At 52.6% G+C, this 26,529-nt stretch overlaps 1 protein-coding gene across 15 annotated transcripts; it reads left to right on the top strand.

Moving 5' to 3' along the window:
• The first annotated feature begins 1,909 nt into the window (after positions 1-1,909).
• Positions 1,910-25,130, top strand: FAM118A (family with sequence similarity 118 member A). 15 transcript variants are annotated; one of them, XM_044940769.1, is made up of 10 exons: positions 1,910-2,170; positions 7,143-7,229; positions 11,734-11,846; positions 12,613-12,868; positions 16,061-16,297; positions 17,633-17,761; positions 18,737-19,081; positions 21,016-21,048; positions 22,734-22,817; positions 23,933-25,130. In XM_044940769.1, exons 3-9 carry the CDS (start codon positions 11,800-11,802, stop codon positions 22,767-22,769), a joined length of 1,083 nt encoding a protein of 360 aa, XP_044796704.1. In that variant the 5' UTR covers positions 1,910-2,170; positions 7,143-7,229; positions 11,734-11,799; the 3' UTR covers positions 22,770-22,817; positions 23,933-25,130. The 15 variants fall into 15 exon arrangements, with proteins under 15 accessions (XP_044796704.1, XP_044796705.1, XP_044796702.1 ...); XM_044940770.1 differs by having other exon boundaries at positions 1,913-2,170; positions 18,843-19,081; XM_044940767.1 differs by having other exon boundaries at positions 1,913-2,170; positions 18,776-19,128.
• The last annotated feature ends 1,399 nt before the right edge of the window (positions 25,131-26,529 follow it).

Below are 26,529 nucleotides of genomic sequence, written 5' to 3'. Positions count from 1 at the left end.
TTCAGGGCTGTGAGAACTCTGAAGGAAAAGAACCCGGGGTCAGTGGAGTGAGCTGGAGCTTTTAGCCAGGCAGTTGGCAAGCAGGGGACCCGAGATCCCCCTGGGTCTGGACCCATCTCGGGTTGGAGAATTGAAGCTGCGCATGAGTATGGTGCGGGGCCTGGCTGGAGAGAGGTGCCTCCGATCCCACTTAATGGTCTCTCAGTTCAGTTCAGTTCAGTTCAGTCACTCAGTCGTGTCCAACTCTTCGAGACCTCATGGACTGCAGCACGCCAGGCCTCCCTGTCCATCACCAACTCCTGAAGTTTGCTCAAACTCATGTCATCGAGTTGGTGATGCCATCCAACCATCTCATCCTCTGACATCCCCTTCTCCTCCCACCTTCATTCTTTCCCAGCATCAGGGTCTTTTCCAATGAGTCAACTCTTCGAATCAGGTGGCCAAAGTACTGGAGCTTCAGCTTTGGCATCAGTCGTTTCGATGAATAGTCAGGACTGATTTCCTTTAGGATGGACTGGTTGGATCTCCGTGCTGTCCAAGGGACTCTCAAGTCTTCGCCAGCCCCACAGTCGGTCTCTCTGTCTCTGCAAAGTATGCCTGCGCCCATTGTAGAAACTGAGGACACACCGCGAGCACCTGCAGGCGGGGGCCAGCCAGAGTCTCAGCTCCGCCCGAGCCCTACTTCTGCTTTACTGACTACGCCAAAGCCTTTGACTGCGGGCTCTGTTGTGCCTCTGTTGTGCTTCCACAACAAACTCTGGAAAATTCTTAGAGATGGGACTACCAGACCACCTGACCTGCCTCCTGAGAAATCTGTATGCAGGTTACGAAGGAACAGTTAGAACTGGACATGGAACAACAGACTGGTTCCAAATCGGGGAAGGAGTACATCAAGGCTGTATATTGTCACTCTGCTTATTTAACTTATATGCAGAGTACATCATGAGAAACGCTGGGCTGGAGGAAGCACAAGCTGGAATCAAGATTGCCAGGAGAAATATCAATAACCTCAGAAATGGAGATGACACCACCCTTATGGCAGAAAGTGAAGAGGAACTAAAGAGCCTCTTGATGAAAAGTGAAAGACGAGAGTGAAAAAGTTGGCTTAAAACTCAACATTCCAAAAACTAAGATCATGGCATCCAGTCCCATCACTTCATGGCAAATGGATGGGGAAACAGTGGAAACAGTGGCAGACTTTATTTTTTAGGGCTCCAAAATCACTGCAGGTGATGACTGCAGCCATGAAATTAGAAGATGCTTGCTCCTTGAAAGAAAAGTTATGACCAACTTAGACAGTATATTAGAAAGCAGAGACATTACTTTGCCAAGAAAACTCCGTCTAGTCAAAGCTATGGTTTTTCCAGTAGTCATGTACGGACGTGAGAATTGGACTATAAAGCTGAGTGGTGAAGAATTGATGCTTTTGAACTGTGGTGTTGGAGAAGACTCTTGAGAGTCCCTTGGACTGCAAGGAGATCCAACCAGTCCATCCTAAAGGAAATCGGTCCTGACTATTCATTGAAAGGACTGATGCTGAAGTTGAAACTCCTATACTTTGGCCACCTGATTTGAAGAACTGACTCATTTGAAAAGACCCTGATGCTGGGAAAGATTGAAGGAGGGAGGAGAAGGGGAGACGACAGAGGATGAGATGGCTGGATGGCATCACCGACTCAATGGACATGAGTTTGAGTAAACTCCGGGAGTTGGCGATGGACAGGGAGGCCTGGAGTGCTGCAGTCCATGAGGTCGCGAAGGGTTGGACACGACTAGTCGAACTGAATTGAACCGCGCTCCCGGCGCACTCGACCGCGCCTGCGCCAAAGGTGGGGGCGGGGCCTCCAGGGGGCGGGGCCTGCGGCTCCCGGGCCGTTGGTTTCGGGGTGGAACCTTCGCGCGGCGGGGGCGGGCGCGCGGGGGAAGGTTTTGCGGCCGCGCTGCGGCCGGCCTCCGCTGGAGTCGCGGCTGAGGGCGGCGGGGCGTTGATTTCTCCAGCTCCGCCTCCCATTCCGACTTCGACTCCTGCTCCGGCTCCGGCTCCGGCTCCGGCTCCGGCGCGCGCGCTGTCGCCCTCCCCGCAGATCGCCTTCGGCCAGGCGACCCCAGCGCGAGGCCGTCCGGAGCCCCCTGATACTTGGACGCGCTGAGCCGGAGGAGGCGCCGTGGGGTGAGCTGACTGGCGGGGGGCGGCCCGGGGCTGCCGAGTGGAGGGAGGCCCCCTCGAGACCCTCAGGACCCGTCCCTGCCCCTCCAGACCCCCCGGCCACTCTCGGGATCCACGGCCGCCTGAAGGACCCCGACGGACCTCGGTGCCCAAGACCCATCCCCAACCCTTCTCTCAGGAACCCCAGCCCCCCGGGGTCCGCCCCGGCCCCTCCAGACGCCCCTGGCCCCCGAGACCCTGTTGGGGGTCGCCGGTCACCTCTTGCCCTACACTTTTCAGACTCCTCGCCCGAAACCCTTCAGGACTCTACCCCCCCAGACTGCGAGACCCCCTGAGGCCCTGCCGCTGCTTCAGGGTCCCGGGACCCCCGAGGATCCTCAGTTCCAGACCTCCCCAGATTCCTTCAGGACCCCAGCGACTGTCCCTGACTTTCCCTTCCCCAGGCCTCTTCAGAACCCCCCTGGGCCGTGAAGCTACCCCACCCCCCACCCCCCATGCCGTCTCTCCCCAGCCCCCCGTATTCCTAGACTGCTGTCCCCACCCTCCACCACCTGCCGTTGAGGTTCAGTCCCTTTTGGCACCCTGTCCACGCAGGTCTGGAGTCTGGGCTTCTCACACCTGCGGTCTGTGGGCCCATCCGGCATCTGTGAAAGAGTTCCCGGGTTTTTGTAAATTCTTAGTGTAAAAGAAGTGGAGGTGTGTAATGAGTCAGCTGAGGGCCCTTTGTGGCCGGGCGGGGGCTGTGGCGCTTGCACTGTGTTGACGGTTGCACTGAGGCCAAAGCAGGACGGTGTTTAACTTTTACTGCCCTTTGCTGAGGCTCATGTGGCCCCACAGAAGCACCTAGAGAACAGTGTGTTGTGGAGGGAGGCAGAGCTAAGTAGGTGAGGGGCTTGGGGTGGATCAAGATAAAGGTGGTGGTGGATTAGTTGCTAAGTTGTATCTGACTCTTGGCAGCCCCCTGGACTAGCCCACCAGGCTCCTCTGTCTGTAGGATTTCCCAGGCAAGAATAACCTGAGTGGGTGACATTCCCTTCTCCAGGGGATTTTCCCCACCCAGGGGTCGAGCCTGAGTCTATTGCTTGGCAGGTGGGTTCTTTGCCACTGTGCCCCCAGGGAAGCCTCTGACTGGAGGAAGAAGACCTTAATGAACAAGGTTCTCAAGCAGTTAGAATCTGAAGTGGGAAGAATCCAGCTTTGCTCCCTGAGGCCCCATGCCCTTGGCCCTTTCCTGAATTACTGCTTTCACTGTCCCCCTGAGTGCGTTGTAGACCAGCTCAGAGCTGAAGGAAAGTGGGCATTGATCAGTGCAAGAGGAGTGAGGGAGGTGTTTGGAGTAGGGGAGACTGGAATGAAGGAAATTGGGAAGCTTAGAGTGCAATGGGGAGGGGCAGGAAAGAGGTGGGCCAAGGGGGTCAGGACCAAAGCAGGAGGATCTGGGGGCTTCCCCAGTGGCTCAGCGGTAAATCTGCCTGCAAGGCAGGAGACCCGGCTTCAGTCCTTTGGTCAGGAGGATCCCCTGGAGAAGGGAATGGCAACCAACTCCAGTGTTCTTGCCTGCAGATTTCCTTGGACAGAGGAGCCTGGCGGGCTACAGTTCATGGGGTCACAGTCACACATGATTGAGGCAACTCAGCACAGCAGAGAGGATTTGGTACTGGAAAGGAGTGGGGGGCCGTCGAGGGTTTTGAGGAGCAGAGTGAAGATAGATTTTGTGTTTTTGAACAGTCGCTGGGTCTGGTGCCGGAGAATTGGTTGGAGGGAGCAAGACCACGGGAAAGGTGGGAGGTGACCTGGACCAGGGTGTTGCTGGCGAGGACCTCACACATGGCTGGCTTCGTCAAGTCTAGACCCAAAGACCGGTCCTGCTCTTTCCCGTTTCAGCCCACAGTTTTCTGCCTGGGGACTGGCGTTGGGAACTTGTTAGTCTTTTTAGGGGAGGTTTGGTCCTTCTGCCTATAGGTCACCTAGGACTGCATCAGGGTGACTGTTTGTCAGGGTGAGTCCAGCCTCCACGCAGGAGATGGACATGGAGCACAGTGGGGGGAGGGGAGGGCAGGGAGGAGAGGCTGGGTCTCAGGAGTGGAATCAGATCGCAGATTTGGTTTATTAGCTGGGCTTGGGGGTCCTGAGAGTTCAGATGTGTTGTGTCAGAAACATCACTTTGGAGACTGGGACCGGAGGGGCTGAAACCGGAAGTAGGGTAGCTGTCAGAAGTCTAGACAAGTTGAGAGGACCGCAAGGTGTGGCAGAGGGTGTGGATTAGAGAGTGATTTAAAAGAGAAAGGCACATGACTTTTGTTTGTGGAGGTCTGGACTTGCGTGAGGGGCAGGGAGACTCTCCCAGTATGATAATAGAAGTCTCTGTGATGATAAAGATGTTCTGTGTTCGTACCCTCCAGTAAACTCGACACATGGGGTTGCGTGGAGTTTAAGAACTTAAAATGAGACTAGTGTCACCGAGGAACTGAATTTAACTGTTATTTAATTTTAATTGAATAAACCCAGGAAGAATACCCACTGCCTGCATGGGGTGGAGGGGAATCACACTGTCGTAGGCTTTACTGGTTTAAATGTTAGCTTTTTTCATGTTCCAGCAACCCTGAGATATAAGATAAAGGAAATACACAGCTCAGAGGGGCAGAGTAACTGACCCCTATTTGAAGTCGTTCAGCCGGTACACTCAGTTGTCAGGACTGGACTCTGCGCGCTGGATCCTGCTTCCTCCCGCAAAGAGCCTCAAGGTCTCTTTTCCAGGAGAGTGATGTCCTCTCCAAAGGTGGTTTTGTTTCCTGGCTGAGCCCTCCTTATCTGTCTCCGCTAAAGTTAACACACACAATTGTGTGATAAGCCGCAGGCCAACAGAACTCTTGTGAGCTGGTTGTTTTCCCCTAGGCCGCTTCTTGCTGCCTCTCAGTTTTCCTGATGGTGGCTGTTTCTTCAGCATTCCTGGAGAATGAATGGAGCAAGGAAACAGGTGAACCCGTAGACCAGCCACGCTGTGTGGTTTGATACTTGTAAAGTGGAAATGTTTGTTGTTCAGTCGTGTCCATCTCTTTGCAGCCCGCCAGGCTTCTCTGTCCATGGGAGTCTCCAGGCAAGAACACTGGAGTGGGTTGCCATTTCCTTCTCCGGGGGATCTTCCTGACCCATGGATCCAACTAGGATCTCCTGCATTACAGGCAGATTTCTTTACCATCTGAGCCACCAGGGAAGCCCTAATATTTGTAAAGGTTTAATGGTAAAAAGAGCTACAGATTAGTGCCTTATATGAACTTCTGGGGGTCACAGTGGGACCAGGTGGTGCCTGGGATTGCGGCAGGATTATGGGGCTTGGGCCAGGAGTGAGTATAACTTGTCCCCTGACTTCCCGGGGGACCTTTACCAGGACACTGTCTCTCAGTCTCAATTTTCACATTTGTAAAGTAGGGTATTTGACATCCCAGAACCTTTAAGACTCCTCCAACTCTGCAGTTCTATAATTTTAGATTTCACTGGAGGTTTGCTTTCTATTAATAGAACATCTTTTATTCCTCTTGGGATGGGTAAATACTGGTGGTTCAGCATGCCTTTAGCCTCTGTACTGGTACATTTTACCATTATTGGCTTATTATTGAGTAACGTGTCTCTTTGAGTTGTACAGCGTGTCATATCCGATGGACAGACTGTTAGTGAACACTTCAGCTGTTGGCAGTGTTCCTAGTAAAAGGGCAGGTGTGTTTGTTTGCCATCTGAGCCGCACTGATGTTTGGAGAAAACTGGGACGACTGCATTTATCTTGGTGGTTGGCCTCTTGAAAGGATTTACTGTCAGCCTTGGCCAGGTGAGAGGTAATAAGAGCCACGTCACAGGGTCATGGGGAGCTTTGAATGAGATCGTGCTTGTAAGTGCTTAGTGTTTGCCCTCGGATCTAACGGGTGTAGAAGGTGTCAATAATTAGTGCTGCTTTTTGAACTAAACGGTGCCCTGTACATTTTTCGTTAGCGGTGGGTTTTGTTGTTTTCTTGGTTTTAGCAGATGAGCCCAGGCTACTCTGCAGTTGCTTTCAAGAAGCAAATGGACACGTTTCGATCACTAACAGAATAAGAATTTTTTTTCCGCTGCAGTTTATGTCGACTGAATAAAAAGCGTTTGGTTAAGTAGCGTGTTTTCAAATTGAAGTTTTGTATTTCCTGAAACTCGGGGAAAAAACAGCTCATCCTGGAGACCTCTCACTAGAAATGGCTAGGTCAAGCGGTCAATTTTCACCAGAGTCCAGGTTAGATGAGTATGTAGTTGTGGGGAAGCAGTGTTAAAGTGAAAGCCTGCTGATGCTGAGGGAGAGAGGCTGGCTGCCGCGTGGCGACAGTGGTAGAGAAACGTCCTCAGGCCACGTGCCTCCCGGCCTTGGCTTAAAACCTTCAGGAGAAGCCGGTCAGTGATGGGGATGATGGCATTCCCTTCTGACAGATTTGGAAACTGAGGTTCAGAGAGTGGTGGTGCTTCTGGTCTCCAGACCCTGTTTTCTCTACCGTGGCCCTGGGCGTTGTGGTTTCAGGCCAGGCCTCTCCTTTGCGGTTCTGGAAGCTTGGTTTCTGTCCTTTTGCAGCTCGTTTTCAGCTCAGATGAACCTAATTAGGCCAACCAAACTCACCAGGAATAACCGCTGTCAGGCAGATTCCAGATAATCCATTAGTGCTTGAAAACTTCCTCTTGTTGCCCAGTGACTTCTGCTTCTGTGGCCCCCTCCCAGGTCAGCTGGGGGAACCAGATTGCTGCGAAAAAGGCAGTTTGTGGGAGTCACATTAGACTGAAGGGCCTGGGGATGCTAACAGCCAGGTGAGGCAGGTGGTCTGCCAGCTGCTGACAGGAAGGGCTTGCTTGGTGGCCAGAGGCCTGCAGACCCGCCTGGGTGTAGTCACCGGGTTTGGCCTCCTGTAAGGACATTCCAGTCTTTAGGAACCACACAGGGATAACACTCAGCTGTCATTTCCAGGTCTCCTGTCCCCTGAGGGCAGCAGGCGTCGAAGTCACTCCTCAGCGTGGGTTCCTTGGATAACAGGAGCAAGCGGGGATGTTGAGGGTAAGAGCTTGCTGCGTTGCCTGTTCAGGCCTTCATCTGAATCAAGTTGTTATAGTCAAAGGGGCGTGACTTTTTCCCACAAATTCTGGGGGCATCTTACTCCAGCGCCCTATGGATTGGGAACAGGAGTTGAAAGCCAACATTTAGAGATTTTCATGAATATTTGCGATGTTCCGTCCCTTGCTATGTAAGAGGAATGTATTCTGAGCACATGTTTACCACATGCCCGCTTATCTCTGCTCCTTTATACTGCTCAAGAGCCATGTGATAATTCATTTATAGAAAGAAATTGACTTTTGCTAAGGATATTTTTCAGGATCCCACAGATTTGAAACTTCTGTTTCATGGTTTGCACTTGATCGAAGGTGTAATTTGTCATAGAAAGTGATTTTAAGTTTTTTATTATGCTACTTGTAATAAAGGGCTTCCCTGGGGGCTCAGTGGTAAAGAATCTGCCTGCCAGTGTAGGAGACACAGTTCTGTCCCTGGGTCAGGAAGATCCCCTGGAGAATGGAATGGCAACCCACCCCACTATTCTTGGCTGGAGAATCCCATAGATAGAGGAGCCTGGTGGGCTGCAGTCCATGGGGTCCCAGAGTCGGACACGACTGATCGACTAAAACAACAACTTGTAATAAAATACTGTTCTTGACAAGCATTTTCTCCCTCCCCCTCAAAACTGTGACTCGTTCACTCACTGATTCATGCTTTTTTTTCATTTCTCTCTTTATCTTGGTACTCTTGTCTTCTGCCCGTCCCTCTCCTCTTTCTGGCGATGTGTGGAGTGGGGTGTGCGGGAATGAGTGTTTCAGGGCTCAGCACCTCGGCCAGGTTCAGCTGGACTCTGGCTGGCCCAGCTGGTGGTGCTCTCCACTGGTAGCTGTCCTGGAGGCTAGACCGGGTTGGACAAGGCTGAGTTCCACTCCAGGAGAGCAGGCTCCAGCATCAGTGTGCTTATCACATACCTGCTTGCTTGTTTGCCGACATCCCGTCGGCCAAAGAAGTCATATGACCAACCCAGCGTCAGTGCGAGAGGCTGACTGTACCAGGGCCAGGGGACCGGGGGCGCAGTGAGGGGAGGGTTAGCTCTCTGGCACGTGGAGTTAGGGGGCTGGGAAGCGGGGTTTGCTCTGCTAGCTCTAAGGAACTAGTGTGGTGTGTATAGTTTGTTGTGTTTTGCGTTAGACTCAGATGAACATTTATTTAGGGTGGAATATAGGCATTCAACAAGTAAGGCAGTCTCTGACTACTCTGAAGTTCATTCATAAAATGCTCATAATCTCAAATTTAAGCAGAAAATATCCTATTCAAAATTCTATTCATGACTTTGGATAAAAAGGACAGGAACTGCTTATACAGATCTGTGTTGGGGCCGGATTTTGCTCTCAGAAAACGCTGTTGGGTCCTTGTAAAAAGGAATGGGTTGCTATGATGACTGGGCTTTGGGCCTGCAAACTGCGGTGACGACACGATCACCAGGGAAACCGAAAGATGCGGCTTCTGAAAGGTCTCTGGAGGCTTTTGTTACCGTCGTCGTCTGGAAGCTGATGGGTTTAGAGAATGGTGCTGGGGTTGGGGGTGGAGTGCCAGAGGCTCGCCGTCCTGTGGAGACTTCTAGGATCCGGTACTCAGTGCTGCAGAGATCTCCTGCTTGGCCCTGGGTTTAGAAACAAGGCGAGACTGGGGTACTTTCTAGTCACTGTGGGGTTTGGCTCTGATAATCCTGCTGCTGAAAGAACAGGAAATGAGGTAATGTCTTTAAACATGTAGTGTTACAATGAACTGTGAATGTCTAAATATGGGCAGCTATGCAGTTCATCACTGCATAGTTATTGTGTTGAGATTTAATGTGATCGGGTACTTCCTGTGTTAGTGGGTGTGATCCTTAAAGGTAGCCGTCAGTGATCGTGTCTGGAGGCTCATCTGCCTGGACGTGCTGGGGAGCTGGCTCCAGGCCTGCATCACCTCCTCTAGGAGGAGGGCGAGGTCTGAGCACCTAAGCCAGCAGCCGGCCGCCCAGGAGCACCAGCCCTCGCCTGTTACAGAAGCACTCAGTGCCCGCAGCGATGGTTTGTTCTCTAGGAAAACTTGGAAATCACTTCATTTTGGAGTTAAATCCAGCCCACAAAAGTGTAATTTGTTCACACTCTTTTGCAGAAGTGTACATGTAGTATTTAGGTTTTCAGTTTGTATCTATGAGCATACATATAAAGGAGCATCAAAAGCAGCTGAACAATAATTGAAAGAACGAGAGAGAGATTTCTAAAGCTCTTCACAGTGGCGAGAGTTTAGGGCTGTGACTTCTGCAGTCTGGGCACTGTCTAGAATATTAGACAATATTCTAAACTGTCGTGTAGAGCAGGGTGAGATAGGTGGCGAAGTGGCGTAGATTCATCAGCCGGTGAGTGTCTTATATTGACTCCTCTCATAGGATGGAGCGGAAAGGACCCTGAGCTCCCCGCTGAGAGAGGAGGTTGGAAAGCCTTCGCGGTGCCCGAGCTCTCTGACTCGAGTTTAAGTCCAGAGTACTTTTCCTCTGAGAGGTTCCCGAGCTTGCAGAACTTGGTGTGTTAGCAAGGTTTCCTGTTGTGTGAAGAGCTAGGCCAGTCACTGAAATCGCCAGGCTGGGGCCCAAGGTCACTTATACTCGGGATTATCAGGCACAGTGGGAAAGCTCAGTATTTCCCCTTTCCTGAGAAAACATCCAGCAGCGAAAACAAAAACGGACCGAGCTGACCTTCGACGACTCGGGAGGAGTTAGGGCCCAGCAGCGCCTGGGCACAGGGGCGGGCGCCAGGGGGCAGTGCTGAGCTCGCCCGCAGGCCCGCCCCAGCATCTAGGGAAGGCCCCTGGCGCCCTCTCCCCCGGGCTGGGGGTCGGGGGGTGGGGAGGGATGCCCAAAGGACCCTACACAGGCCTGTGTCCATTTCAGGGGATATTCTTATGATCCTCTTTAAAGTCTAATGATGCTCCTAGACTGATGAAGCCTTGTTTCCTTGAAAATCATTTTTAGTGACCCAGTTCTGAATGAGGAGGGAGGAAAAAAGATTACACATGTGGAAAGGTGGTTTTCGGTTAGTGCTAGTTGGGCTTTGCCCAGCAGGCACTTAGGCGTTCTGCTGACCACTTTTCTGGAGAGCATTTTGGCAGCATGTGCTGAGATACTTTACAGGGTTCATATGCTGCAGCTCAGCAATTCTGCTTGTCAGAAATCTCTCCTAAATAAATCATTTCAAAGTAGATAAAAGCTTTGTGTGCAAAGGTGGTTGTCATAGAGCTCCAGTGATGTCCTGCCTTGGCGGGGAGCGGGGAGGCGGGGTGGTGGATGAAGTGCCTGATGGCCTCGCAGTAGGATAGAAATTCACGCATGTTGCTGTAACACTTGTATTTATGAACAGTTTTTTTTTCTTCACGAATAGTTTTGAGTAACATAAAGAAATGCTTTTATTAAAATGCATGAAAAAGTAAGATACGACCTATGGTCTCGAACGATGTAAACATTTTAAAGTAAAAAATCTAGAGGGAACTGTACAAATGCTAACAGTCAGTGCTTGTAGGTAGTAGCATTATGGGTGTTTTAATCTTTATTTTTCTGTATATTTCCTTCTTTACAGTAAATATTAGGTATAGAATTGGTGGAGGCAATATGATTCTGGAAAGGTGGTAGAATACGGAGATTGGCAATAGAGACCTAGCTGGTTTGAGAGTCCTGTTTTATGTGAGTTAAGAGTTGACCTTGGACTCAGACTATTCCTTTGGACTGGGTTTCAGTGTGGCCAGGCGGAGGCCTGGCGTCTTGGAAGACTTGTTGGCACGTCCTGGAATGTCTCAGTAAACCTCTCGGTGCCTCCGAGAGCGAGGGTCATCCTGGGGACCTGTGTGGCTTGCTTTGTTGTCCTCTGGCGTGTCTTCCCTCCTGTGATAAGCCCCTGGCATCCATGTCCCCAGAAGTGGTCGTGGAGCAGAGTGGTGAAGGAACAGCGCAAAGCCCGGCCCTGGGCCGTCGTGCCGCCTCCTTCCCCTGAGCTCCCTTTCCTGTCTTCTCCCTCCGGAGTTGGGCTTCGGGGCACCTGGCCTGATAAGTCACAGGATTAGGAGTTGGGGCTTAGGAACCGTTTTGGATTGTGTTTTTGTATGTGATGCTTCTGCTGCTGCTAAGTCGCTTCAGTCGTGTCCGACTCTGTGTGACCCCATAGACGGCAGCCCGCCAGGCTCCCCCGTCCCTGGGATTCTCCAGGCAAGAACACTGGAGTGGGTTGCCATTTCCTTCTCCAATGCATGAGAGTGAAAAGTGAAAGGGAAGTCGCTCAGTCATGTCTGACTCCTAGCAACCCCATGGACTGCAGCCTACCAGGCTCCTCCATCCATGGGATTTGCCAGGCAAAAGTACTGGAGTGGGGTGCCATTGCCTTCTCCAATTTTGTATGTGATGGTTTTCAGTAATTCTGATTTAGAGAGAGCTCTGGGACCTTTGATTTTAATTCCATCCTCATCTCTCTTCCAGGGTACTGATGAAAGGACTTTCATCTGGGAAATAGAAGTTGCCTCTGAATCTGTTTAGGACTCACAGATGGATTCAGTGGAAAAAACAACAAATAGAAGTGAACAAAAGTCAAGGTAAATGACGTCGACTGCACCTTCACACGGGTGTACAGCCTCTACCGCGAATCTCCTCGTGTGTTACTTAGTGCTTACTGGCTTTCCGCGGGGGCCAGTAACACTGGGTCAGGGCATGGTCTCAGGGGCTTTGCATCAATGTAAGAGGCATCCCAGGAGACAGTTCTCGTTCTGCCCAAGGAAGCCGCTGTCACCTGGCCTCCGCACCAAGCAGCAGGGCCTCAGAGGGTCACCTCTAAGGCTGGAGGGTGTCGTGCTTTGCAGGAAAGAAATCTCTGACGATAAATGGGCAGGTGGTGCCTCCGTGAAGTAATGCAGGAGGGAGTGCTTGCCGGGGAGTGGGTCGTGGAGGACCTGCATTTTGCTAGGGATTTTCTTTCCTGTCCCTGTAATCAGGGATCATTTATCGTCATAGTTTGTATTTACAAGCTCTTGGCAGTTTTAAAGGAATTTAAATTGCTGAGCTTCTTTGTTTACATACACGCATGACTCTCATGAACATCACGGGGACTCGAGATGGACAAGACAGCCCCCACGTCCCTCACGGAATGAGGATTGAGCCAGTGAGAGCGACGCACAGAAAGGGAAATGAACGTGAAGAGCGGTGCACAGGCTCGTCCTGTGGTTCGTGTGGCGGCGCGAGGCGTGTGTCCAGCACGGGCCGCCCTCACGGGCCGTCCTCATGGATGCTCGTGGGCTGCAGTGTCGCCCTCGCGGTGGCCGTGCTCCCTGCTGGCTTTCATTCTTCCCCTCCCTTGTTCTTAAGCAGAAAGTTTTTAAAAAGCCTCATCCGGAAACAGCCCCAGGAGCTGCTCCTGGTCATTGGGACTGGTGTCAGCGCGGCGGTGGCCCCGGGGATCCCTGCCCTGTGTTCCTGGAGGAGCTGCATCGAGGCCGTGATCGAGGCGGCCGAGCAGCTGGAGGTGCTGCACCCCGGGGACGTGGCCGAGTTCCGCAGAAAGGTGACCAAGGACGGGGACCTGCTGGTGGTCGCCCATGACCTCATCCGGAAGATGTCCCCGGTAAGTGCTTTCCAGGTCAGCGCTTCCGGACCTCTGGGGCAGCTTGGCTTGGGGCCAGGCTGGTAAACCGGGAGTCTGGGGCTTAAATGTCTCCACAATTTGGGCTCAGGAGCCAGTAGTCCTTCAGTTCATCAGAATAGCGTCCCTTTAAATGGGGGTCCCAGGCACCGTGTGGGCCCTGAAGACAGTGCACGTCAGATAGAGCCTGGCGAGGGAGCTCGTCCCAGGGAGGTCAGCGGGCTGCTCTGGGGACCGGCCCAGTGACCTCGTCCTGGTGCAGTGTGGGGCGCGGCCGCCAGCCGTGCTTGGGCCTAAGCAGGCCAGCCGCGACTCCTCACACGACAGGTGCGTCCCCAGAATGTCATTGAGAGGACAGAGCATCTTTGTCTCCTCAGGAAAGGACCCAGCAAGGAAGGGAGGTTGGCGTAGGGGCGCGCGCCCGCTGAGTGGTGCCCGGAGCCAGTCGGTCTGGTGCAGAAAGTGGGGAGCTCGCACAGGGCGCGGCCGGCTCATCCGGAACAGGCTGCCCTCCGCGCGGAGGGCGTGGCGGGCCGGCGGGCGGGGCCGGCGCGCGCGGCCGAGGCGCGCTTCTTCCGCGGCCGAGGCGCGCTTCTTCCGCGGCCGAGGCGCGCTTCTTCCGCGGCCGAGGCGCGCTTCTTCCGCGTGTGAACAAGTGCAGCTGTCGCCTCCGGGGCAGAGAGATGTAGGGAGATGCGCAGACGAGAAAGGCTAGTACCCGGAGAAAGTGCGCGGCCTGACTCCGATGGCATTTACGTTCTCACATGAAAACCTGGGAGGGGCACAGGCTGCCCTGCTGCCCGCCCGGGCGGCCTCCACCTCGTGCCCAAGGCTGGCTGCCCGACTCCTGCCTAAGTGATGTCAGCGTTCCGGCGGAGGGGAGGAGAGGAGGGCCGTGTGTCCTTCCTTGCGGGGTCTGACGTGCCACAGACCATCACGTCGCGGCATCAGCCAGAATTTGCCTGTACCGTAGGTGGCTTTACCAGAGTCTGGGAAGGCTTCAGCTGGGTGATGGTGCCAGGTGTGGGTGTGGTGTTAAACACGGGGCAGCTCACATCATGGGCGGGTGGCTACTGCTGGTTTGAGTAAACCAGCTTCTGCGTCCATTTATTTATTGTCTAAGGCTGCGTTCATGCTTCCGGACAGCCGAGTACCGGCCGCAGAGCTCGTCACCCGCAGAGCCCAAAGTAGTCTGCCGTCCCGGGCCCCTCGGCAGGGAGAGGGCCAGGGCTGCTGGGCCGGGGCGGGGCAGGGGGGCTGTGGGCGGGCCTGGGGCCTCGGGCGAGGGCGTCCCCTCAGAGAGGGGCAGGTCTGATGCGAGGTTAATCAAGGGAGATGAGCGTTTGGGGCTTTATCCTTTCTACTCCTTTGTGTATTTTTGAGCACCTCCATAAAGAGTTAAAGTAAAGCCAGTCAGAGAGGTGGTGTTCTCCCGTGATCAGCTGGTTGGGAGCAGGGACGTGGAGTGAGTGCGGAGTCGGTTTTCCCGGAGGTGGAGTTCTGCCTGGGGATTCCAGCGGAGCCTGGAAGGGCCGGGAAGTTGCAGGCGTTTTCAGGAGTAACTTCAGGTCATGACACCCTGTGGAGTCTGAGCTGTGCGGTGGGGTAGGCCAGCGGGGGAGTGAGAGATGGGGTTAGTGGTGGTGGGTCCTGGTGGGGCGAAGCCTCCCGGGAGCCGGGGTGCTGAGTCGGGCAGGTGGAGGACTTCTGGAAAGAGGCCGGCTGTTGGTCCTGCTATGGTTCGGGGTGTGGAGGTCCCCGGAGGAAGTGACAGAGCGTGCAGACACTGTGGTGCTGGAGGGGTCGCTGGGCGTGAACCCACGTGCGCTGTGACACGTGCAGCTGAGAGACACGCCAGTGAGGTCCGCCAGGTCTTCACCGATCAGAAGTGAGGTGCCAGGGACGTGCAAGCCGGTTCTCAGGGGAGAAGGAGGGGAACACTCACACAAGAGCATGGAGGAGTGGGGCTCCCTGAGGGCAGGCCCGTGGAAACGGGGGCGGGGATCGGAGCATCTGGCAGCGGAGCCCGAGCTGGGGGAGGGGCACAGTCTGGAGGGCGGTGGGTCCTGTGGACGCTCGTGCATGCATGCTGCAGGCCCAGGCTGGCTGGGGTGCCCCGAGGTCACGCGGGCCTCCTCGCCCAGCACCCCAAACTGTTCTTAAGGGGTCCGCTCGCCTCCCCGTGGGCCCTGCCCGGCGGCTCTGCCGAGCAGCTCTGCTCACGGCCCCCCAACCTGCGCGCTGCATCCCGGGGCCTGTCCCACTCCTGATCCTGGGGGCTCTGCAGCACCGGCAGCGTGACACGCTGTCCCTCACTGGATGCCCGCCGCCAGCCTGGGGCCCCTGTCGCTCCCGAGGACGGAGAGCCCAGGCCTCCCTGAGGTCTGTGGGGCCCTCAGAGTGTCGTTCTGGGTCACCCGTCTGACCCCACCTGTGCCAGGCGCCCTCGTTCAGGCTCATCCCTGCTGGGCGTGCCCTCTCCAGAGCCGCCTCTTCCTCGGCTCTGGGGTCAAAGTCCCGTATCAGCGGCCCTCCCGATGCTCTCTGACCCGGCCACCCGCTCCCCCCTTTTCTTGCTTTGCTTTGATAGCGTTGATTGCTGTTGACATTTCACTAGCATATTGGCACAGTCTCCCTCCTCCAGAGTTTTAATAAACTCTATGAGGTCAGCAGTTTTTTTTCTTCTGTAAAAAAGACTACTGTTTCTCTTGTTGTTCAGTGGCTCCGTTGTGTCCGACTCTTTGCTACCCCATGGACTGTAGCACGCCAGGCCTCCCTGTCCATCACCAACTCCCGGAGTTTGCTCAAACTCATGTCCATCAAGTTGGTGATGCCATCCAACCATCTCATCCTCTGTCGTCCCCTTCTCCTCCTACCTTCAATCTTTCCCAGCATCAGCGTCTTTTTCAATGAGTCAGCTCTTCACATCAGGTGGCCAGAGTATTGGAGTTTCAGCTTCAGTATCAGACATTCCAATGAATATTCAAGGTTGATCTCCTTTAGGATGGACTGGTTGGATCTCCTTGCAGTCCAAGGAACTCTCAAGAGGCTTCTCCAGCTCCACAGTTTGAAGGCATCAGGTGTCTCTCTGGCACCTAGACTATTCTCTCGTGCCTGCGGGCTCGGTGGTGGTGGAGAGACGACGTCTTGTAACCCCGGTCCTCCTCTCTGCAGCGCACGGGCGACGCCAAGCCCAACTTCTTCCAGGACTGCCTGATGGAGGTCTTCGATGACCTGGAGCGGCACATCCAGAACCCGCTGGTGCTGCAGTCCATCCTGAGCCTGATGGAGCGGGGCACCATGGTCCTCACCACCAACTACGACAACCTGCTGGAGATCTTCGGGCAGCAGCAGAGCAAGCCCATGGAGTCGCTGGACCTGAAGGACAAGACCAAGGTGCGGGGCGCGCGAGTGAGTGGTGTGCTGCGATGGCGATGCGCGTCAAGTCTGTATGTGCGGGTTTCCTTTACCGTCGTACTGTGAGCGTGTCCCTGTCACGAAGCTGTCTTCAGAAGCGTGGTTTTACATGGAATCTCATTACGAGATGAGGTTATCATTATTGTGAGCATATTGCCACAATTATAAACAATGCTACACTGGAAATTCTTACCCTTTTTTATAAGTTCCTAGAAAAATGTTAGGGTCAAAGAGTATGATCATTTTAAAGACAGACGATATAAATTACCTGAGTATTCTCCAGAAGGGTTCCCCGCTTACACAGCACAGCTGTGAGAGGGTCATCCATGTTCCTGATCTTGCCAGCCTGTGGCGTTGCTAAAAACCCAACTCTGTGCATGTCTCCCATCGGATACGGGCGCCCATTTTATGCTTTTATTTCTGTTATTACTGAGGTTGATTCGTCGTACCAGCTGTGTTTCCGGTGCGTGTGTGTGTCTGTGGGCTTACACCGTCCCTGCCTGCTCCTCCCTCACTGCAGGGGTCGCGGGGTCGGTCCCAGCCCCACTCCTCACACAGGGCCACCAAGGGCCGCTGGGCTGATGCCTCGTGCTGGGGCTCCGGTTTGCACCCTCCCCCGAATCGTTAGTGACCCGCTCCAGGTCTGAGCCACGCGCTCCCGTCCCCACGTCTGAGCCACGCGCTCCCGTCCCCACGTCTGAGCCACGCGCTCCCGTCCGTGGGGCTGCTCACTGTGGTCCCTGGAGCCTCTAGAAATGAGCTGCAAGTGGCAGGGAGCCTGCTCTGGCGTCTCTGCCTGGGAGTGTCAGTTGGTCTGCAGGGGTCAGTCTAGCGCTCTGACGGGAAGGTCCCCAGTGTGAAGATAGAAGGGATGTACACGGCACGCAGCTTCTCCAGGACCTTCCTTCTGTATCTTGACATGAAGCCAGGAGAGAGCTCCTTGATGACTTATTTGTTCTGTATGTATATATATTTCAGGGGGTAAAATCAGTGTACGCCTAACAGTAATGAAAATATAACATGTGATTTAGAACAGAAAGCTTTCATAATCTCCCTAAAGTCATCAGTCTTAGCCATTTGTTATTATATAAAACGTTAAAGGTATTTTCTGTGTAACCGTCTTGGTCTCTAAATGGAGAAGTTCTTTTTAATACAGCAGAACAAGACAAAACGAGCCCTAACAGCTGAATTTCTCTTAGGTTTAAAGAGATAATAATACATCAAAGCATCTCTCTTACTTACATGTCAGGGTGGGTTTGAGAAACCACGAGTCTCTGCAGGTGCTCCCCTCTCAGTCTCTGTTCCCTCTGCCCGCTTGTGCTTCGCCAGGTCCTTCAGTGGGCACGGGGGCACATCAGGTATGGAGTTCTTCACATCCACGGCTTATACACCGACCCCTGCGGGATGGTGTTGGACCCTTCGGGATATAAAGACGTCACTCAAGACCCAGAGGTCATGGTACGCCCTCCCTGACTTGGCCCTGCTTGTGCCCCTGGGGCTGTGTGGGGGCCGCTAGCCGCGGATGGACTGAGCAGGGTCCAGGCCTCCCGCTCCTCGGGCACCTTGAACAGAGGCTCCATGAACTCGAGCGAGCCTCTTGCCCAGGGACAGGGCTCCATTTCCTGAGGGCGACTCACAGGCCCGCAACCGTCTCCACGCTGTCCTCCCGCCGCCCCTTCCTGCTCCTCTTCTCTGTCCATCCATGCACCTCCTTTCCTTTCCCTACTTAGCAGTCTCTTTCCAAACCTCGTTTTCGAATTTCATTCTCTGCAAGGCTTTTTTGATGTCATAGACAAAAGGAGGTGTGGCGAAATTGCCTTGTGGCTTTCTGTGAACTCGCTTTTTATGCACTTAGAAGCCAAGGGGGTCCTCAGTGACTCGATCTGGAGCTCATGGTCTGGCTGCTGTCCCCGGGCACGGGGTGGTGACGAGTGTTGGGCTGGGCCCCTCTGCTGCCTTGGCATGGCCATGGGCGGGCAGGGGCAGTCCTGGCCAACACTGAGCCTCTCTGGGTGTCTGGGTCGGTGATGTGCTGACCTGCCTGTGCTCCTGCCTGACCCTCTGTGCCCACCCTCGGGGGACCATCACTGCCCCCCTGAGCTCCCCTGCCCTCACTCCACAAACCAGGCCCTGCCCTTGGAGTTGCCATCCTCCATTCATTGAGACAGGTCAGTTCCAGGGATTAGGTGTGTGCACATAACTGAACTGAAAAAAAATTCCATCTCCTTATCATATGTTTTGAACATTCTAAACTGCGTGTGATTCTGGAGGATCTGAACTAAGAGGCTGCGCTGGCTGCAGGGGCGGGGTGGGCGGAGTGGGCAGCACACCACCGGCGAGGGGCCTGGCCGACACCCTGGCTCCCAGGACGAGGCCCCCTCCCTTCCCTCTGCCTCCCTCACTTTGCTCCTCTGCGGCTCTCTCTCGGGCAAGGCCCGCCAGGGAGCAGCGACAATTCAGCATCGCACACAGGTGACTTGGTGCCGGGAGGGCTCGCTCACCATCGGCGAGCCCAGTCTCCTCGTCGGTGCTTTCGCAGGAAGTTCTCCAGAACCTGTACCGCACCAAGTCCTTCCTGTTCGTGGGCTGCGGGGAGACGCTGCGCGACCAGATCTTCCAGGCCCTCTTCCTGTACTCAGTGCCCAACAAGGTGGACCTGGAGCACTACATGCTGGTGCTCAAGGAGAGCGAGGACCATTTCTTCAAGCATCAGGCAGACATGCTTCTGCACGGCATCAAGGTCGTGTCCTACGGGGATGGCTTCGACGACTTCCCAGGGTACGTGCGAGACCTCGCCACTCAGATCTGCAAGCAGCGAAGTCCAGGTACGGCTTCTCTGGTTTGTGTGTTTGCTTTTTCACCTTTCAATGTATAAAACCAATAGGATTCTTCCATTTTCCCCCCTTTTTATAGATATAAATTACATGCCACAAAATAAATAAAATTGAGAAGTAATTTTACATACCATTAGATTCACCAGTCTTCCATCTTTAAAAAAATGTTTCTGTGTACTTAAAAATAGAAGATTGGGGTTATTGGCATGGTGGTAATAGTCTGTAAATTGAGTTAAAAGTGTGCGTATAGTTGTACACGTCTATTCCTGTTTCAGATGACATGCCCTGCTTCAGATTACCTTAACCGAGAAAGACAGCTGCCCCCCAGCTCCGCCAGCTGTGCCCCTGACAACCTGCAGCCGTCTCACACCTCTATCCTGTCACACTGCATGTTAGTTAACAACCGCTGCAGCACAGAACAGTTCCACGAAGACTTTCTTTCTTTTTTCAAATAACATCTTTTCCCTGTTCTGCTGAAGGCAGCACCCCTTTTAAGTAATTCTCCTCGGCCCTCCTCTGGGGAGCTGATCATCTACCAGGAATTGCCACGATACGTGAGCGCTGGTTCGGCTGGTCCTCTTGCCATCAGGGCAGCTCGTGGCTTGGAGTTTGTATCATAAAACATGGATGACGGCAGACCTGGAGAGGTCTGTGTGGGCTCGTATGTCCTTCTAATAGGAGACCAGACAGTCACCCACAGGTGGTGGAAGCGGGTTAACCATAGAGCTGCCTGGGCATGACCAGCTATGAACTTGAAGCCTAGAGAATGCAAAGATCACGCGAACACAATGCACGGATGATCTGGCAGCTTAGTTTCTTCCCACTAGGCCTTTTTGGAATTGATAGTAATTAGCAAAACGGGCCAATTTAAGTTGAATTTCCATTAATGACAGTGTCATTAGGGTGGCCGTGTCATTAGGGTGGCGGTTTTTACTAAGAGAAGAGCCGGGAGCTGACACTTGCCACGTCGCATGTTGCCGTGACTTTTATGTTCTTGACCTTATTTCGTTTTTAGTCGCAGTATCCGCTGCTCCTGGGCTTCCCTGGTGACTCCATGGTATAGAATCTGCCTGCCAGTGCAGGAGGTGTGGGTGTGATCACTGGGTCAGGAAGATCTCCTGGAGAAGGAAATGCAACCCACTCCAGTACTCTTGCCTGGGAAATCCCATGGACAGAGGAATCTTGCGGGCTACAGTCGCTTGGGTTGCGGAGTCAGACAGGACTGAGTACCTAAACAACAAATCCACTGCTACTAAGTAGATGATTTTAGAGCTGCTGAGACAAGCTCAGAGAGGCGACTCAGCTGCCCTGGACTGACAGCAGAGTCGGACGTGCCCTCGGGGCGCCCCACACAGGCCCGCCTGCCAACGCGGGTGGGCTGGCAGCGGCTTCTGCCTCCCCGCCCCCTCCTACCTCCAAGGACCTCGCCTGGGGCTCCCTCCTGCGTGTGTCTTTCTTGGCAGGGGATTCCTGTCCTCATTCAGGCCCCTTTCCCAGACCCTAGCAGCTGAGTGGCTTTGACAGGCTGCCGGGGGCTGAAGGTCGTTTGGACTTAGAATCCGTGACTGTGTCTTTAAGCACGTGTGTGGGTACAGCCTTGAGGTGTTTCTCCCGTTGGGCACGAGAGGTGGGCTGGTGACAGCCGGGAGGGGCAGCTGTGATGGTGCCCGGCTGGCGCGGGGGCGTCGCACATCGTGGGTTCAGCCCTCACTTGGGCCCCGGGTGGAGAGGAGGGTCAGGAGTCAGCCCCGCGTGGTGAGCGCACCTCAGGCTGGGCAGGGCCCCCCGCGTCACGGCCAGCCTCGCCCGGCTCCACCGTGGCCTGAGGAGGGAGAGCTGTCAAGCGGCTTCTGCTGACTGTTTTCCTTTCTTCTCCAGATGCCGATCGAGTGGACAGCACCACGTTGTTGGGTAAAGCAGATCTTGATTTTCACCAGCCTGGTTTTTCTTTATACATTCTTATCCTCACTTATAAAATAATCAGAGAAGTGTTTTTCACATTAAATACTTAGCCCGTGTTGTGTCAGGACGGCCCCCTCCGAGAGGATGAATAGCAGCACCTTCACGAGGGTCCCTGCCACCATGAAGGGGTTAAAAAGACAGCCCTTCCCCTGCGGCTCAGCTCTGTCAGACTGCGGCCACCTGCTGGCGCCAGGCGTCCTGTCCTGTCCCAGAGCCAGAGGCCCCGGGAACTGGACAGTCTATTTGTATCAGGCCATTTGGTCCGCGATGTATTAATAGTTAATTTTTGACTCATCCTCTTCAGACATTTTAATTGCAAAGGTTCTGAGTGTTCATGTAAACTTTTCTATTTACTGCTTGTTTGAAATGTGAATACGCTTCTTACAGGGCTCAGCTCTGCCCGTTTATGAATTGACAGTCTATGAGCGAACTCGGTGGGCCCCGGTGTTCACCCTGGGTGAATTTTGTGCCAGGCTGCCCCACCTTGGTCAGTCAGTGGGGTTAGAAGGGGCTTCTCTCCGGTCAGTGGAGCAGGGGCCTTGCAGCCATGGGCTCCTTGCCCACCTCAGCAGGGCCACACATGGAAACTGGTTAGTGCTGGACGGCTTTGGTTTAGGAATTATTAAACAGTTACACTCAGCTTTCCATTTCTAACTTACTTCTGTGTGAAAGGACCCATTTGTTTTAGTTGCTTTCTCTTGATTCCCAGAACATCCATCTCTTGAAAAAAGCAGTAGCTTGATAGACATCTGTATCTAACCACAGGGATTAGTTGGTCAGTGCTTCAGTAAAATCAGATATACAAACTGGTCCTTGGAGGGTGAATTCTAGACTAGATAAGTGGTTTTTAAATAAAAATCTTCAATTGAAGTATAGTTGTGGTACAATATTATATAAGTTACAGGTGTACAATATAGTAAATTCACATTTTTTAAGTTTAACTCCATTTATAGTTTTAAAATACTGGCTGTATCTGGTGTCGTACATACATCCCTAGAGCTTACTTTACACCTAACAGTTTGTGCCCCTTAATCCTCTGCTCCTGTACTGTCCTTCCCTCCCCACTCCCCACTAGTAACCACTGTTTTTTCCTTTGTATCTGTGAATCTGATTTGCTGTTGTATTACTAGTTATATTTTTTAAATCCCATGTGATATTCCACAGCACTTGTCTGACTTACTTTACTCAGCATGATGCCCTCGGAGCCCATCCATGTTGCTGCAAATAGCAGTTTTCTTTTTTATGGCTGAGCAGCATTCCATTTTATATATACGTGTGCACGCACACACACCGTTCTCTTATCTACATCTGTTGACATTCACTTGCTTCCGTGTCGTGGCAGCTGAATCCTGCTGCTGTGAACACTAGGGTGCGTGCATCTTTTCTCATTAAGGGTTTTGGGAGGTGGTTTTGGGTATTTACCCAGGAGGGAGACTGCTGGATCGAATGGTAATCCTGTTTTTAGTTTTTGAGAAAGCGTGATAGTTTTCCACAGTGGCCGCACTAGATTGATTCCCACCAGCTATGTATGAGGTTCCCGTTTCTCGACATCCTTGCCAGTATTTGTTATTCATGTTCTTTTCGATGATAGCCACTCTTAGATAAGCTTTTTAATAAAAGTTTTCATCTTTCAGGGAATGCATGCCAGGACTGTGCAAAGAGGAAGTTAGAAGAAAATGGAATTGAAGTTTCAAAGAAACTCAGACAGTCAGATACAGGTAGGCGGCCTCTCCTTTCTGGGCCCCTGCAGGTCGGCCTTGCTTGGAGGTGTTGGCAGTCACCGTGCTGTGCGTCCCTTGGCTCTGGGGGGAAGAAGTGATGCGTACATTGTTCCAGCTGCCCAGAGAGACCCACTTTAAACATCTAAGTTAGCGTGTTTCTAAAGAAAAACCCGAGAGAAGTACATGAAGGGTACGGTCAGCCCAGGGAGTTTTCACAAAGTGAATGAATCCACCCGTGTAGTCACCTCCTGCTCAAATGAAACATTGCCAAGAGCCTGCCCACCCCACTCTCCTCCCTTTTTTAGTCACCCCCTCAGCACTCAGGGGTGGCCACTATCCTAATTTATGCCCCCTTAGTGTCCAGCCCTCCAGGACAGTCTTTCCCTGCACACTCTTTGCTGCTGCTCTTTCCCCACGTCTGGGGCTCCTTGGTCACCTGCTGGTGTGTACAAGGGTGGCCTGGGTGACTGTTCACATCAGTCGTGTGGAAGCTGCTGCTGCACGTGCACAGCTCTCCCCTCACCGGGCCGACCTCCGAGTGGTGGTGTGTGTGCCTGTTGGGCAGCAGAGCACACTGGCTGGTGGGCTTTGCTCAAGAGCGCTGGGCAAGCCAGCCGGTGGGCTCCTTGGGGATGCCATGCCCACACCAGCAGCCTCCTTTCTAGACTCTGTCCGAGTCTAGAATGCTGTCTAGTCTTCCTTACAGAAAGCTTTGTCCTGCTGCGTGTGGGTGAGACCCAGGTTCATCCTCTCAGAGCTGCAAGCAGCCCCGTCATGCACACACGCTGACCTGCTAGTCCGCAGGCTCCCGCTGGATATGTGTTGAAATTGCCCCTCCTCCAGCCCACTAAGAAGGGGAGTGGCCTTCCTATTCCTGGGTTGAAATTTCCACAGAGCTTTGCAAATCTAATGTCATAACTGATTTTGTCCTCTGATGGTATTTATAAGTCAGAAAGCCATTTTTAGACAGTAGCCACTGTTTCTGTTATGGAGGTATTTTCAAAGTCTTGAGCACATAAGAAAATTGTAAAGTTTCTGAAACAGAAATCCCATTGCAAAGACTTTTTTCAGATCAACTTTAATGTGGTATTCCTTTCTTTTTGTTGAAACAGATGACGCTGGAGGGTCTTGAAATCTTTTAAAACCAATAAAAGCTGCAACTTGAAAACCAGCCTTCTGTAACCACAGTGCCATCCCCAATGAGGACGAATGTTAGAGAACTCCACACAGGCTCTCTCGATCCTAAACCATCAAATACCCTGAGAGCCATGCGGGTATGTGCCCTCGGAAGCTGGGTGAGGGAGTCTGCTGTGTTGAAGTGCTCGCGAGGTGACGTGCGCACACAGCAGGTATCCTGTGTGAGGACTGATAAGACGGCTACCTCAAGGACCAAAGCAGTGGGCAGGGACGTACCTGGTGTTCCCAGTTCCCATGTGACACGCCTCTTTGTCAGGCGGTCTTTTTCCTCTAATACAAGGGGGAGAGTAAAGACTGTCCAGGCAACAGTAGTTGCCAAAGAGAAAATAAGACACTAGACACTTAAATTTTATAATTTTTGTGTGGAAACATGTTACTGTAGAAAAAAAAATTAGATATTATATTGTTAACTACTGAAGAATGAATGGATATTGGAGGCACTGAGTCAACAAGTGAGGGTGGTGTTTAAAGAGTGCCTAGATCTGTGGGGCCTCTTTGGAGCTCTGTAATCTTAGTTACTTTGTTTTTTAAAGAAGGGCAAATCTACTTACTACTAAGAAGTGACGTCTCCAAGAGGCAGGAGCCCTTTTCAAAAGCACAGGGCGGTGTCCAGGTGCGTCATGTTCCAGATAACTGACAAATCATAAGTCGAGCCCAAGACCAAGTTTTAAACTTCAAATACCAAGCTCTCCTAGCCTTTATTCTATGGGTTAAGGTCCCTTTCTGTTCTTATCTCTTTAAACTCCTCTCCCCACAGCCCATATTCACGGATTTGCACAGTGAAGACTTGACAGAGACTTGTCAGAACACTATGAACGTCAGGGCTCACGCGGGGCGGACAGCGTGCCATCTGGCAGCTGTGTACTTGTGCCCACCGAGCTGCTCTATGACCCTGACACTGGCCCTGCGTGGCTTCTGTGTCGAGGCTCCCATGTTACAGCTCCCCACAGGTTTAGAGAAAGGGAAGAACAGCAAACGGGAACTTGGGATGTGTAGGGAGTGAGAGAGAAGCCAGAGAGCTCCTTAAGACCTTTTTTTTCTTCTTTTTTGAAGCATGGAAAACAAATCTTTTATGTTACTCTGGTCAGAAATAAAATTTTATCTTCAACTCTGTTTGCTTGTCTTCTCTTTGGTTATGACACAATGTGGTATCATGTATTTAATGAGAATTTTTACCTTGAATTGTCACTCAATTGTGAAATTGATTACTTGGAATATTTAAATGTTTTTTGAAACGCAAACATCTTAAGTTGGCTTTTAAAAAACTGATGCATTTACAGAATGCAACCAGGGCAACATATCTGAAAGTTGGTCCGACACAGGGTGCAGCAGTGTTGGGCTCCCGGGTGGCTCAGTGGTCAAGACCTGCCGGCGCAGGAGCCACAGCAGCTGTGGATTCGACCCCTGGGTCGGGGAGACCTCCTGTGTCCTTGCCTGGAGAATCCCATGGACAGAGGAGCCTGGTGGGCTAGTCTATGGGGTCAAAAAGAGTTGGACATGACTTAGCCATTGAGCACGCAGCAATATTAAAGCACAGAAATGACAAGAAACAGGATATAAAACTGGAGAAGGGAGAGCCGGCTCAGGATACGCTTTGAGTGCCACACTGAGAATCAGGCCGCCTTGTTATAATGCATCAGTGTATCTACAGTCAGTTCTGCTGTGATTCTTACTTTAAAATGAAAATTTATCCCTGCATGATTGATATATTAGAAGCAATCTAAGCATAACTTGGGCTTCCCTGGTGGCTCAGCGGTAAAAAGTCCACCAGCAATGCAGGAGTTGCAGGAGACTCTGGTTTACTCCCTGGGTCGGGACGATCCCCTGGAAGAGGGCATGGCACCCCCTCCAGTATTCTCACCTGGAGAATCCCATGGACAGAGGGGCCTGGCGGGCTGCAGTCCATTGGGCCAAGGAGACAGGGCTAAAGCGACTTAGCACACCTGCACACAAGTGTAACTTGCTTATAATTTCATCTCTGAGAAAGAGCGGGTCAGGGAGTAACTAAGTATGGCTTTGTTTGCTGCCTCAAGCTAGAAACGTTTTTACATTTTGTATTAACTATTTAGTGTGTGTAAACCCAGTTATTTATTAAGCTCCCGTCTCTCTATGGCGGGGGGTGCTATTTGCCATCACCCTGAGGTTCTCACTGTGTACTGCTGCGTGGCACGAGGGTTTCAGGAGTACGGGTATACTGCGTTACAGAACAGTGATGTGCTCTGAAGGATCAGTGACGTGCCATGAGTCCAAGTTATGGGAGAGAATAGCCCAGCAGAGATCAGGGTCTACACTGAGCTCATGTGGCCCCAAAGGGGCAGTTCAGTGTTAAGGTGATGTCTTTCAAGGGAGAAGGTGGTGGTTTAGGTGATATTACCACCACTGAAAAAGGAACAGAGGACAAGTGTAGTGGCACCTGCTAGCTCCGGTTCTTGGGGATCAGCTGATGGAGATCAGAAAGCAAGTGTTTTGTGACTTTACTTCTTAGGCACAGAGTGCATTTTGTTTACCTGAA

Source organism: Bubalus bubalis, chromosome 4, assembly GCF_019923935.1.
Source record: "Bubalus bubalis isolate 160015118507 breed Murrah chromosome 4, NDDB_SH_1, whole genome shotgun sequence".
NCBI lineage: Eukaryota > Metazoa > Chordata > Mammalia > Artiodactyla > Bovidae > Bubalus > Bubalus bubalis.
Note: the sequence above shows the minus strand (reverse complement) of the source record. Positions and strands in the feature narration are given on the sequence as shown.

Bases quoted from the DNA above. Each gene is read 5' to 3' on its own strand.
- FAM118A (XM_044940760.1), top strand. From the start codon at position 11,800: ATGGATTCAGTGGAAAAAACAACAAATAGAAGTGAACAAAAGTCAAG. The intron at 12,869-16,060 runs GTAAGTGCTTTC...TCCTCTCTGCAG, and splicing joins TCATCCGGAAGATGTCCCCG to CGCACGGGCGACGCCAAGCC. The intron at 17,762-18,736 runs GTACGCCCTCCC...CTCTCGGGCAAG, and splicing joins CTCAAGACCCAGAGGTCATG to GCCCGCCAGGGAGCAGCGAC.